At 43.1% G+C, this 15023-nt stretch overlaps 1 protein-coding gene across 3 annotated transcripts in view; it reads right to left on the bottom strand.

Annotated features, from left to right (window-relative positions):
* MSRB3 (methionine sulfoxide reductase B3) overlaps positions 1–15023 on the bottom strand; it is a 374121-nt gene that overhangs the window by 136345 nt on the left and 222753 nt on the right. For all 3 annotated transcript variants that reach the window (XM_069764687.1, XM_069764685.1, XM_069764686.1), the window contains one exon: positions 9211–9319. In XM_069764687.1, coding sequence (XP_069620788.1) covers positions 9211–9319 — 109 coding nt within the window. The remainder of the gene's footprint in view (positions 1–9210; positions 9320–15023) is intronic.

Raw genomic sequence — 15023 nt, 5'->3', positions numbered from 1 at the left:
ACTATTCTCTACAGTGTAAAATTAATACTACTAGGACAATCCCCTTCTACCTATCACTATCTATACTGGAATAAGGTACTTACTATGCTACCTCAGTATGCTATTGTGGGGAGTATTCACAGGTCATATGTTTGGGGTGACAGATGGATCTAGTCATATGTGTTTCACCCTCTCTATTAGCCCGCTGGCTGTTTTGTCTCTTGGATTGATGCACTACTCACAGTGTCACTTTTACCCACAGGGCACTCAGGATCGTTACGTTACCCTGTGTCCCCATAACTCGATGTTACATTCTGACTCGTCACGTTTATTGCGATTTATCTTTTCCACTGGCATTGATATATGGCAGAAGCTTTAGGTGGACCTATAAAGTCTATCGTAAAACCAGGATGACCTTTTTTGCCGATGTGTATGTGTGTTTCGCCATTTTTTATTATCATTTATTTATTTATTTATGTTTTGCGTGTTTTTTCTTTGTTCACAGCGATCAGGTGACAAAGGCTCTGGTTGAGCCAAAACGTTGTATAAAGATTGCATAAGTTGTATATTCTGTTCCGCTCCCAGAATGTGTGTACAATAAATTCACACTAAACTTTGTTAATTAAGAGTGTGCGGTGAATCTCATATTTTACCAACCACCGGGTAAGACATTCATTGCAGAGGACGACAGAGTAAGGGTATTACATTGGGAACATTCTTCTAAATTTGCCGGTCATGGTGGAACCAAGAAGACTACCTCCCTTATCTCTCACTTTTATTCGTGACCTTCTATTCGCCAAGACAATAAAGATTTTTCAGCTTTTTGCCCTCACTTCGCCAAGAACAAGATTCCAATGCAACGTCCCTCTGGGCTCCTGCACCCTCTTCCAGTACCTTTGGCTCCCTGGCAGCATATAGCCATGGATTTTATTACTGACCTGCCACGTTCCTCAGATTGTACTGTTATTCCAGTGGTCGTGGATTGTTTTTCTAAAATGGCTCACTTTGTTCCTTTACCTGGCTTACCATCCGCTCCTGAGTTGGCAAAGATCTTCATTAGTCATATCTTCAGACTCCATGGAATCCCTCAACACATCGAGTCTGATAGAGGAGTGCAATTTATCTCTCAGTTCTGAAGAGCTCTTTGCAGGCTCATGAATGTAACTCTGGGCTTTTCCTCTTCCTATCATACCCAGACCAATGGCCAGATAGAACGAATTAACTAGGTCCTAACTTCCTATCTTTGGCACTTTTGTAATGCCCATCAGGATGATTGGGCTAGCCTTCTTCCTTGGGTGGAGGTCGCATATCACAATCACCCCAGTGAGTCTTCTACCAAGTCTCCTTTCTACATTGTCTCTGGGCAACATCCCAATATGCCTCTCCCGGACCCTCTTGTCTCGGGTATATCTGAAGCCGACGCTATGTCCATGGAATGTTCTCAGATCTGGGAGGAGACCAAGAGTGCATTTGAAAAAGCTTCCAGCAGGATGAAGAGACATGCAGATAAAAGGCGCTTGGACTCTCCCCCTTATCTTCCTGGTGAGAAGGTTTGGCTCTCATCCAAGTATATCAGACTCAAGATTCCGTCCTACAAATTGGGTCCCCGCTACGTTGGACCCTTTGAAATCATGAGACGAGTTAATGACATTACCTACAAGGTGAAGTTGCCTGCCTCGCTCCGGGTTCCCAACACCTTCCATGTGTCCCTCCTTAAACCCATGGTACTTAACTGCTTCCACGCTGTCCCCAGTCACACCCCTCAACCCATTAACACCGAAAACGTCTTTGAGGTGAGGGATGCACTTACCATGAAGAAGGTTAGAGGGAGAACTTTTTTCTTGATTGATTGGAAAGATTTTGGTCCTGAGGAGAGATCGTGGGAGCCCCGGGAGAACATCCATGCACCCTGTATTCTTGGGAGGTTTCTTTCCGGTCTTAGGAAGGAGGGATGTAAGGGAGGGGGTACTGTCACCGCTGTGGCCACCCGGTCCCACTATACTTACCTCACCCCATACTCCCTGCGCTCCTGGGTCCCTGCATGCTGGTGGATGGGATCTGGCCGTGGTTTCTCAATACTTCCGGTCTTGCAGCTGCCTCGGGATTCTCACTGTCACGGCAATGCTCTTCCCCAGCACTTTATGCAGCTGCGAGATCCTGACCTGGAAGTGTCACCCTCCTAACAGCGGTCGGGTGCTGGGCTATATCAGGCTGCTTCCTCCTCCAGGAAGCGCCTTATTGTTCTAGTGCCAGCCCTGGTGCTGGTGTTAACTCAGGTCTCCTGTGCATTTAGTATCCCTGTCTGTAACTTGGGCTTACTTTGCTCTGCCTGTGCTGTCTGTGTATCTGGTACCCCGTCTGTAGCTTAGGCTAACCTTGCTCTGCCTGTGCTGTATTTTAGGACAAGTCCTCACTAAAGTCCATGGAGGTCCTTGAGTCCCGTTCAATCTCCTCATCCTCTGGTCTTTAGATCCTGTCTCCCTCTCCCTGCTTTTTTCCTCTGGATCCTGCACCTCTACCTGCTCTACGCCATGACTCTTTGCTTCCCCCAGTCCTCTCTGTCTCCTCCGTGCTACTCTTAGTGCCTTTTCCCTCCTACGAGCCACCCTCCTTGGTACAGGCTGATGTGGTATCGACTCCCCTGGGTCTGCCCCTGACGCTCCCTGTATAGGGGTCAGTCTCACTAGATCAGCTCACTCAGTAGAGTTTTGGTATCATGACACAGAGAGTCCACTCTAGGAGTTGTTACACCAAGGGTGCACTGAGCAGCCTTTTTAAATGATTGTATTAAACTAGACGACTATACCCTCTACAAGTTAATTGGCTTAGTTTATACTGTCAGTTTGGGTTGACAGATTTCCTATCAGATCGAATTCACATGTCCATGAACCACGCACTTTAGCCCCTATTCATCCAAACTGGGGCCACAAATCTTTATTTTTGCATAGAAATTATTACATTCATTGTTTTTTGTGGCATTCTCTAAACAAAAAATATTGGAAAAAGATGGAGTGAGCATACCTTATTAGCTACAGAGAAGTATTACCACTGCATTATGATGTCACCTCTGTAATTTGTGGTGGAGACTGCATATTTTTAGTGGAGTGCAGTGTTTGGCTTTTGACAATGGGCTGCAATGATGTGGGTAATTTAATATGTCTTTTGCTGGTCCTACTGGTATGTCAGAAAATGCAGACAGTTTTATAAATCGGAGCTCTGATACACCAAAACTGGCACTTCTCACTCTTATTATGATGAGGGGGTGGGATGGAGAGGGGCACATACCTCTTAAAGGCATTATCCGGTCTAAAACAACAAGTCTGCAGTCCCTCTATGTGACTGCAGACTTGTGTATCCTCATAGTTCACACACTGCCCCCTGTGAGTATTCTCCGATGACAGCACCAGGAGTGGCGGTCACGTGACCACAAGTATCCTATATGAATACTACCAGAAAGAATCCGACTAGACTGCTAGACTGCTTCCGACGTGCTCAATGCAAGTGTATTGCTCGAGTCCAGAAACACTCTGCTTGGACTCTTGCCATGATTATGCATATCGCATATCTGCAGTCACGTGAGTGCCATTGCTGGCGCTGACACTGGGGAATCTTCACAGCATGCAGCATATGCACTATGAGGGTTCACAAGTCTGCAATCACATAGAGTGACTGCAGACTTGTTGTTTTAGACTGGACAACCCCTTTAATAAATCAGAAGCATCAGAAAAGTGGCGTGCACCTCCATGCGCACACATTGAGTATTTTAGTTTTTACCTCAGTATTTGTAAGCTAAAATAGTGGGAGTGAAGTGGGTGAAAAATACAGAATTGGTGACATGTTTCTATTATACTTTTCCTCTGATTGTTCCACTCCTGGTTTTGGCTTACAAATATTGAGGTCAAATACTCAAAGTTTGCACATGGTCTTACAATTTTAGGACCAAGGCCCTTAGGCCATGTGTACATGTTGAGTATTTGGGGAGTTTTTACCTCAGTATTTGTAAGCCAAAACTAGGAGTGGGTGATAAAGACAGGAGTGGTAATGTGTTTCTATTATACTTTTCCTCTGATTGTTCCACTCCTGATACCTGAATGTCCACAACAAAATAGGACAAAATTAAACTGCATTTTATGTGTTTTGTAATTAATTGTAATTACCGTATATACTCGAGTATAAGCTGAGATTCTCAGCCAAAAAAATGGGCTGAAAGTGCCATTCTCGGCTTATTCTCGAGTCATGGTCGGCGGCGGGTGAGGGTTTAGTGCAGCAGCAGCATTACATGTGGTACAATGTTATATGGGGCATCTATGGGGCCATAATGAACTGCATGGAACATTATATGGAGCATCTATGGGGCCATAATGGACTGCATGGAGCATTATATGGAGCATCCATGGGGCCATAAAGAACTGCATGGAGCATTATATGGGGCATCTATGGGGCCATAATGAACTGCATGGAGCATTATATGGTGCCATAAAGAACTGCATGGAGCATTATATGGGGCATCTATGGGGCCATAACTGCATGGAGCATTATATGGGGCATCTACGGGGCCATAAAGAACTGCATGGAGCAATATATGGAGCATTACATGGGGCCATAAAGAACTGCATGGAGCATTATATGGGGCATATTGTTATATGGAGCATCTTATGGGGCCATAATGAACTGCATGGAGCATTAAATGGGGCCATAAAGAACTGCATGGAACATTATATGGGGCATATATTGGGCCATAAAGAACTGCATGGAGAATTATATTGGGCATCTATGGGGCCATAAAGAACTGCATGGAGCATTATATGGGGCATATTTTAATATGGAGCATCTTAAGGGGCCATAATGAACTGCATGGAGCATTATATGGGGCTCCTGATTCAATATGGATATTCAAAAACACTTACCCTACTGATGTCTCAATTAATTTTACTTTTACTGGTACCTATTTTTATTTTTGACATTTACCGGTAGCTGCTGCATTTTCCACCCTAGGCTTATACTCGAGTCAATAACTTTTCCCAGTTTTTTGTTGCAAAATTAGGGGGGGTCGGCTTATACTCCGGTCGGCTTATACTCGAGTATATACGATAGCTTAATAGAGAATTTATAGCACGAATTAATCCGGCTACTTTCCTTTGTAAAACAGTATTAAATTCTCTCCAATTTTCTCCCTATCTCTTCACGACTGGGGGATATTTCTCAAGCTACAAAAATCAGATTTCTGGCAAAATTTTCACCAAAAAAGTGTTTTCCATGATTTGCACCATTTTATGCTTTTAAGACACTTTATGTGCCTTATCCTACAAACTCTGTGCACCAAAAATACACCAACATTTTGATTCAGATTTCTTGATCAAAGTAAACTAATAGAAAATGAAAATGTACACTAAACAGTCTACATATGTGCGAAAGTAATCAAACAGCATCAATCAATGTGCAATTAGCAGCTAGACTCTCAATGGTATAAGAACCAAAAATCTTTATAGCGAAACAGCCGGTTCCTATATATAATAAAACTTAGCTTTTATTGAATACTCATAAAAGAAAAAATACCAAACACAATAGTGCAAAAAAGTGCCAGGTGCAAACAGACAGACACAAAATACGCTAAAAGATCACCGCCAAGAAATTATAACCGCTATAGTATTATTTTTCGGTTATTCCAATACCACATTTTTTTGGTAACTTACTATATATTTAGCAGGGTCCCCAGCCCTTAGTTTTCATCAAAATATATCTATATCTTTTCATGTAAGTACCAATAGGTCAAACAACCTTAATCTCATAAAAGGTATGGCCAAATGGGAATAAATCCTAAATCAACACTTCTAAACAACCTTAGTGGCGACGGTGATAATGATCAGTAGCAGCATGCTCATACAAAAAAGAGATCAAACAGTAACATATGGCAACCGTGCAGACTGAAGTAAAGTTTTTAGCACTCCTTTTGTCCTCAGATCCCAAAGGGTACATATCTTAATACATGCTGTCACGTGCACATTTTAAAATAAACATTCTATCATGTTATACTCATCTGCACAATGCTCACGTGTGATTCATGAAGGTGACACTATCCCCTGATGATTTGGAATAGAATGAAACGCGTTGGGAGGCACTATTCATGCAGATGGACCTATAAGAAAGAATGCGGATATACTTTCTAAGGAGAAACCGCTAAGAAGGTCCTCTTTCTGACTCAGGCCACACCGGTTCAGACAAATGATCGGTAGAAGGCAGATGAGTATAACATGATAGAATGTTTATTTTAAAATGTGCACGTGACAGCATGTATTAAGATATGTACCCTTTGGGATCTGAGGACAAAAGGAGTGCTAAAAACTTTACTTCAGTCTGCACGGTTGCCATATGTTACTGTTTGATCTCTTTTTTGTATGAGCATGCTGCTACTGATCATTATCACCGTCGCCACTAAGGTTGTTTAGAAGTGTTGATTTAGGATTTATTCCCATTTGGCCATACCTTTTATGAGATTAAGGTTGTTTGACCTATTGGTACTTACATGAAAAGATATAGATATATTTTGATGAAAACTAAGGGCTGGGGACCCTGCAAAATATATAGTAAGTTACCAAAAAAATGTGGTATTGGAATAACCGAAAAATAATACTATAGCGGTTATAATTTCTTGGCGGTGATCTTTTAGCGTATTTTGTGTCTGTCTGTTTGCACCTGGCACTTTTTTGCACTATTGTGTTTGGTATTTTTTCTTTTATGAGTATTCAATAAAAGCTAAGTTTTATTATATATAGGAACCGGCTGTTTCGCTATCAATCAATGTGATAAAGATTGCACTGTCTAAGGCCTGTTTCACACGTCAGTGCCTTCGATAGGTGTAGTGACAGTTTTCTCACATACCGGAGACACACGTAGACCCATTAAAATGAATGGGTCTATGCAGATGTCAGCGTGTTTTCACAGACTGTGAGTCCGTGTGCATAACATGCAGACATGTCCATTTTCATCCGGACACACGGCCCGCAAAATGTGCCACACACATGCACACGGAGAACAGTGTACACTGTCCTCCGTGCGCACGGATGGCCACAGGGGAAGCAGTGCTACTGTAAGCCGCTGTTCCCCTGCGTGTGGTGCTGAAGCCGGCTTTCATCCACTGTACCATGCTCTGCTGGTGAGCAGGGGACAATGAATGAAAGAAAAAAAAATGGCGTGGGGTCCCCCCTATATTTGACAACCAACCCTGTTGTGAATTCTGCTCTTGGGTTCCCTCCAGTGGTTGTAGCTGGGAATGCAGTAGTCTCCGAGTCACAGTCCTGGCCAGGTGTATCTGCTAATTGCTGTTCTGACTGGGATATTTAAGTGTGCAGGATTCTTTAGCCCTGGCCAGTTGTCAATGTTTCTTTGGAAGTATTGGATCTCTGCCTGGCCTCACCTGCCTAGCTGCCAGTTCAGCAAAGATAAGTGTTTATTTCTTTTTCTGAAGCACACTTGCTGTGTGCTTATTTTCAGTGCTGATCTTTTGTTTCTATTTGCTCCAGCTTTGACTGTGTCAGTTGCTTTTCTCAGTCTGGTTGGATTCTCTGGAGTTGCAGTTATACTCTCCACATCTTTAGTTAGGTGGTGGAGTTTTGTATTTTCTGCTGTGGATATTTTTGTAGTATTTTTGTGCTGACCGCTTAGTATCCTGTCCTGTCCTTTTCTATTTAGCTAGAAGTGGCCTCCTTTGCTAAGCCTGTTTTCTGCCTGCGTGTGTCTTTTCCTCTCCAACTCACAGTCATTATTTGTGGGGGGCTGCCTATCCTTTGGGGGTCTACTCTGAGGCAAGATAGTTTTCCTATTTCCATCTTTAGGAGTATTTAGTTCTCCGGCTGTGTCGAGGTGTCTAGGTTTTGTTAGGCACACCCCACGGCTACTTCTAGTTGCGGTGTTAAGATCAGGGTTTGCGGTCCGTATAGTTATCACCTACTCCAGAGAAAGTTTTCATGCTGCTCCAAGGCCACCTGATCATAACACAACCCGGCAAAACTCACAGGTGCGGGCTGCTATTCTCAGGCCGGAAAGGGGCCATTGATATATGCCCCCCCAGCCTAAAAAAAGCATCCTGCAGCTGCCCAGAAAAGGCACATCTATTAGACACCTCTAAATTACTAATCCTACAGTTGTTAAAGGGTTAATAAAACACACACACAGTAAGAAAAAAGTCTTTTAATGAAATAAAATGATACACACACTTTTTCCATCTTTATTGTTCTGTCATTCCAAGCGAAGCAATCGTTCTCCTGTAATAAATCATAAAATTAAAAAACAACAATATAGCCATACTTGTCCGCAGTACAGTCAAGTCCCACGCAGTAATCCATATCTGGAGGCATTTACATTTTACAACCGGAAGCGCTGCTAATGTGACCGCTCCCGGCTGTAAACGACTGGGGAATGAATTAAATGATTGGAGCAGAGCTTCAGTGACTAGCGGTGACATCACCGAAGCTGCGCACCCTGGCGGCATGAACTCAAATGATTTTACCACGCTGAAGAGTTAATTTGAGTCCCAGAGAACAATGGCTTTGCTTGGAATGGCCGAACAATAAAGATGGAAAAAGTGTGTGTATTGTTTTATTTCATTAAAAGACTTTTTTCTTCCTGTGTTTTATTAACCCTTTAACAACTGTAGGATTAGTAATGGATAGGTGTGTTATTGACACCTCTCCATTACTAAGGTGGCTTAATGTCACTTTACAATAGGAAGGTGACATTAACCCCTCATTACCAAATATACAACCACAACAGGGCAGTGGGAAGAACCGGGCAAAGCTCCAGAATTGGCGCATCTAATAGATGCGCCTTTTCTGGGCAGCTGTGGGCTGCATTTTTTAGGCTGGGGGGGGTCCATATCCATTGCCCCTTACCAGCCTGAGAATAGCAGCCCGCACGTGAGTTTTGCTGGGTTGGTTGTAAAATATAGGGGGGACCCCACATCGTTTTTTTCTTTCATTAACAGCTTCAGCACCACACGCAGGGGGACAGCGCTTATTGTAGCGCTGCTTCCCGGCAGCCGTCCGTGTGGTCCTGATGCGGCACACAGCTGCCACACGTTTGACACACAGACGCGGATATCTCCGGTACCGGATTTTCCGGTACTGGAAATATCAGGAGGTGTGAAACCGGTCTAAGACAGTATTTTAGTATTGATAAATCTACCCCATCTTGCTTACATTTCAGCAAATGCTAAGTTCATATGATCTATCTCACCTTTCTGTCCCCTTTTCTTGGGTGACATGATATTGCTTTGGAGTTAGTCGTTTCCTTAATTCTTGCTCAGTGAAAACCACCTTGCAAGTCTTTTTTTCCTTTCGAGTTCCTGGAAATAACAAAAAAAAAGAGGAGTTGATTATTAATTGCAGAATCATTACCTTGGCGTTTAGTAACTTCTCAGCTTCTGCATTAGTTAGTCACATAATTAACCTGTTTCTACAGTTACAGTACAGCTTAGCCAAGGAATTGTACTAGAGCAAAGATGCGATGCAGCAGCCAAAGCCTTTCCGATGCAACAGTAAAAACCTCAAAGTCATTCTGAAATAGCGAACGCTCCAACCACAAAGTCCCTATAAAACAATATAGAACGAGCTAATAGCACAGCTTTGCTGACAAGGGTATCCTGAGCCCACAACATTCATACACTAAAAATACAAGAGCTTTAATGTTATAAATGGCAATATACATATTAATTCATCCAAAGAATTGTTAAATTACTATGCACAAAATTGCCCACAGAATCACAGTTTTTGAAGTCTCCAAATGGTGTCCTTAATAGTCCAATTTAATGTATGATTTTGAAGAAAATGATTAATGGCCACTATCACTGTAGGCGAACAAGTTGCACAGTTTTAGGCACTGCTGATTTAAGCTGTCCACACCTTATTCTCACCCCATGTGGCTTGCCTGATGTCTCGGAGGATAGGAAATAGCTTGTGCTCAGAGATGTCAATCATGTCATATTTAGCAGGGATAAGGCATAGTCACTTCACAAGACAGCATTTGTGACTTGACTCAGCGGTGTTTCCACCTTCTTGACTGTGTACAACTACTTCAATTGCAAACAAGTTGCAATATCAGAATCCAGGAGTTTGCTCTCTGCATTATTATATCGCTGTTATTATGTTTGTACTATAATGCTGACACAATGATCTTTGTGCTGTGACATCTCTGTGGCCCTATCCCATTAACTATAATATCAATATATTTATTATCCCTGTTCTGTGTCCACTGTATGCAATTACAGCTCTGGCAAAAATTAAGAGACCACCACATCAAAACTCTGTCATAGACAGCCCAGTCCCGACCTGTGTTAGAGGAAGAACCAGTACGGGGGTACCTTTCTCACGCCGGGTCCGGAATTGCCAGGGCTGTCACCCATGTTGCAGGGGGGAAGACATTCATTCCAGGACGAACCCTTGCATGTGACTGTAGTAGGCGGGGCTGAGATAATTAACACTGCGTGCGGGAGAGGGGCGGGAAAGCTGAGCGGTGAGTCGGGTGCTGTGTCCGCTGACAAGGCAGAGCGATCCGTATGTACAGACCGACTCGGCAGTTTCCAAGCATACAGGTCCACCGCTGGTGGACGACTAACCGGCAATCCCCCGCCATCCTCCAAGCCTTGAGGTGACTCAGACTTGACGCCGGATATTGTACCGGGTGTGCGAAACCATGAGAGACTGGTGTCTAGGCTCGTGCTCATGAACCCAGGATCAGTGTACACTGCGGAGCGAAGTCTCGTTTCAGCGTTTTTTATATGTTGGACTCAGTACCGTGTCAGACACACGTGGGCACTGGAAAGTTGCTCTCTCCCCAAAGACTACGTCAAGACACCACACGCCGCTGTTGTTGGTGCCACTGTTGGATCCCCGTTCGTCACAGACTTCATTGACACATCACGTGCTGCTGCTGTCGGTGCCATCGTTGGAACCCTGAGACGCCGCACACAGGAAGACTACAGTCTGATAAGTTTCACCTCTCTAGTTACTGAACTATCGTTCGTCCCTGTCCTAACCTGTCACTCTCCCAGTTCTGCCCTATTCCCTATCACTATCCTGCCATCTATCACTTCCTGCGTGAGTCTGTTTATTGTTAACTAAAACTGTAAACTCTTGATCTGCCTCCTGTCTGTGACGACATCCCGCGTTCCTGCAATTTCTACACTTGCACCCCATTGAAAACCTCTGGAATGTAAACAAGAGGAAGATGAATAGTCACAAGCCATCAAGCAAAGAAGAACGGCTTAAATTTTTGTGAAAGACTGGTGGAAAGCATGCCAAGATGCATGAAAGCTGTGATTAAAAATCATGGTTATTCCACAAAATATTGATTTCTGAACTCTTCCTGAGTTCAAACATTAGCATTGATTCTAAAATATTATGAACTTGCTTTCTTTGCAGTATTTTAGGTCTGAAAGCACTGGTTTTTTTTTGTAATTTTGACCTTTTCTTCTTTTCAGAGAAAAAAAAATACAAACTTTATTGCTTGGAAAGAGACAAGTTGTCACAAGTTTATAGAATAAAAGAAAAAATACATTTTACTAAACAATATACATATAAAGAGAAAAATCAGACAAACTGAATATTTTGCAGTGGTCTCTTAATTTTTGCCACAGCTGTACCTTTCCATAAGTGTTCATTATCTATTTGTATCTTTGTATTGGTATGTCAATATGTTTATTAAACCTGTACTGTCATATAACTGTATTTAAAGAGAACTAGTCAGGTAATTCAAGCAGCCTAAACCACAGGCTGTATGATTACAACCAGGTATATTATTTTCTGAAATACTAGAGTGTTTCAGAGAAAATATTGCTTCAAGATCTGGCCGAGATACATAGTTTGAGACCAGACTAGTTAGGCTCTGCCCTCATCTGTCTCTCCATAGCGCTGCTGCAAGTGATTGATAGGTCTTTCCCTACGTACACGTTAGGAAGAAGCATGTAACTCAGCTGCAACAGCACTGGGAAGATCCAGACTAGTCTGGTGTTCGGCTATTGAGTAATGTACCTGACTGCAATCATGCAGTCAGGCAGTGATTCATGCTGCCCACGGTTTGGGCAGCATGAATAGCCTGAAAGATTCCCTTTAATGCTCCAAAATTGGAAATTCACTGTGTTCATTATTCCTGTGGTGAGCAATCATTGTGCACATTGAATCCTAAGAGGTGTTTTGGCCTTAGGCTACAAGTCTTCTGTCACTGTATGTAACCGCAGTCTTGTGAATCATAATATTGCGTGCATTGAATGCTGAGGATTCTTCGCATACTTCCAGACACATTTCAACTAGACATGCCTGGCCTCGCTCAATGCACTTGAGCCTGTCTAGTCGACATGTGACTGCATGCATGCATACCACCTACTTGCTGTCACGCACCCGTCACCAGAGTCCACACAGCACGCAGTGCACATGATGTGAGGATTCACAAGTCTGCAGTCACATAGAGTGACTGCAGAAAGACCCAGTGAACACTCAATTAACACATCGTTTACATAAGCTTAAAAACTACCATTGACCAACAGCACATCCCCTTGTGTAAGCATTGGATGCGCTGCCGATAATGAAGTATGCCAGAAAGGGAAAATGAACAATCATTTGTATGAACCCTTTCCTGATTGATATAAGTAAATGAATGTGAACCAGCACCAACTGACTTCTACATCTTCAAGGGCAGTTTATCAGCCTCTTAGGCTGCCGTCACACTAGCAGTATTTGGTCAGTATTTTACATCAGTATTTGTCAGCCAAAACCAGGAGTGGAACAATTAGAGGAAAAGTATAATAGAAACATATGCACCACTTCTGCATTTATCACCCACTCCTGGTTTTGGCTAAATACTGATGTAAAATACTGACCAAATACTGCTAGTGTGATGGCAGCCTTATTCTGCCACATAAGAGTATATTAGCACTATAAATTGCAATACAAATATAGAAAGCGGTCACTAATAGAAATGTGTATGAAGCACATGCAGGTAAATGTCATAAAACAGCTTGAGTTAAAGAGAACCTGTCACGTGATAAAATGCTATTAATCTGCTGATATGGGGTTAATGTGCAGATTAATAGCATTATGAACCTGCCCGACACAGGTTCATAATGGATCTGAACAGCCCCAGCTGTCTGCTTTAGCAAGGCTGGTTGTCAAAAATGGGGGGGACCCTCACACCTTTTTTTTTAATTATTTATTTAAATAGTTTAAATATACGGCGTGGGAACCCCTCTATTCCTGAAAACCAGCCTTGCTGAAGCTGACAGCTGACGGCTGCAGGCCCCAGCTGTGAGTTTTGTCTGTCTGGTTATCAAAAATGTCCAACTGGGGGTCTATATGTAGGGGAGACAGGGCAGAAACTGAGAACAAGGATACATTCTCACCGCCACACAATAAGAGAAAAATAATGGATCTACCTGTGGCCAAACATTTTTGTATGGTTGATCATAGCACCATGGACCCGAAATTACTTGTACTGAAAGGTAACTTCAAATCTCAGGGAGACAGGAGAATCTGGGAGTATAAATTTATGACAACCTTTGACACACTTAGTATAGGAATGAAAGTGTTGCACGGATTTATGTCTTTTTACATCAATTAAGGAATATGCACTTCAGACCTTATGGGGCATCATAACACAGAACCAGACCCCAATCAGAGGACAACAAAACATTCAATCCTTATCTAGAAACTGTTCCAAAATTTATGGACACAACTGTTTATCACTCTCCCATAATGACAGTTCTATGCTGTGTTGTGTATAAATATGTGATTCTTCAGATGTTGTATTAGTCTATGACTCAAATGGGAAGTACCTAAATACACAGCGGCTATTCCCAGGAAAACAGGTCCGTACAATCCGCTGTGCAAGTATTGAACAGGTGACAGAGGTCATCAGTAGACCACGGTTTACCAACCCAAAGCACATTATTATACACACGGGTACAAACAATCGGCCAGACCAGCAGATCGCAGAACAACTGATCAACCTGGCAAAGATGGCAAAACTAAAATTCCGGGACAGAAAAATCATTCTGTCGTCGCTGCTTCCAAGAAAGGACATACCCAGGCAAACCACCCAAGCCATCAATGCAGAACTGACTGAAAAGATCAAGACTGTGCCAAACGTGACCCTGGCACAACACCTCTCCATAAACAACAGTCACCTGCACGATGATAAACACCTCAACAAACAAGGGGTCAGCCTCCTGGCCAAAGAGCTGAAGGACATCGTGCTAAACAGAGACCCCGGGCCTGGATTCAACAGTGGCCATAATCACACTGAAAGACCCCCGAGAACGATAAAGCAGAAAACCCCAAGGCTACCTCCTGAAGCTGGAAACAAAGCTCTTCACCCAGTGTCAGACCATCGGAGGTGGAGACCTCCACCGAGGAGACCACCAAGCCCACACAGATACATGCAGAGCAGAGATAGGAATGAGATAATAAACCTGCTCAATGCACTGCGCAGAATAATAATGTGACTGGATGGAACCAAGCACTTCTATAAAACTGTCAGAAATCCAGTTTGTCCCACACAGCCATACTCATTACAAGGTATATACACACAAACCACACAGAAGAATGTCTTCACTTACAATCAGCAGCTGGAATATCCAGGGTCTCAACGCCTCAACCTTCGGATCTAAAACAAAGGACCCTGATTTTATACAAAGTATGAAAAATATAGACATTCAGATCCTCCTGGAAACATGGACCAGAGCCGAAAACGAATCCCCGGTGCCTATTGGATACAAGGAATTCTTGGTCCATGCCCAGAAAAATAAAAACATCAAACAGGGCCGGGGCTCAGGAGGAGTAGCGATCTGGTATAAAGAGGAGCTCCACCAGTACATCAAACCGGTGAAGAAAGGAGACAGCCACATATGGATCAGAATCAGCAGCTCCATCCTCACCTGCCAGTCTGATGTCCACCTCTGTGCCACCTATATACCACCGCCAGAGTCCCCCTACTTCAATCCAGACTGCTTCGAGATCTTACAAAGAGAAGCCGCCCATTATCAGGCCCTGGGCAAAGTT

This window comes from Ranitomeya imitator, chromosome 4 (assembly GCF_032444005.1).
Source record: "Ranitomeya imitator isolate aRanImi1 chromosome 4, aRanImi1.pri, whole genome shotgun sequence".
In the NCBI taxonomy this organism is placed as follows: Eukaryota; Metazoa; Chordata; class Amphibia; order Anura; family Dendrobatidae; genus Ranitomeya; species Ranitomeya imitator.
This window is presented reverse-complemented; position numbering and strand designations above follow the sequence as displayed.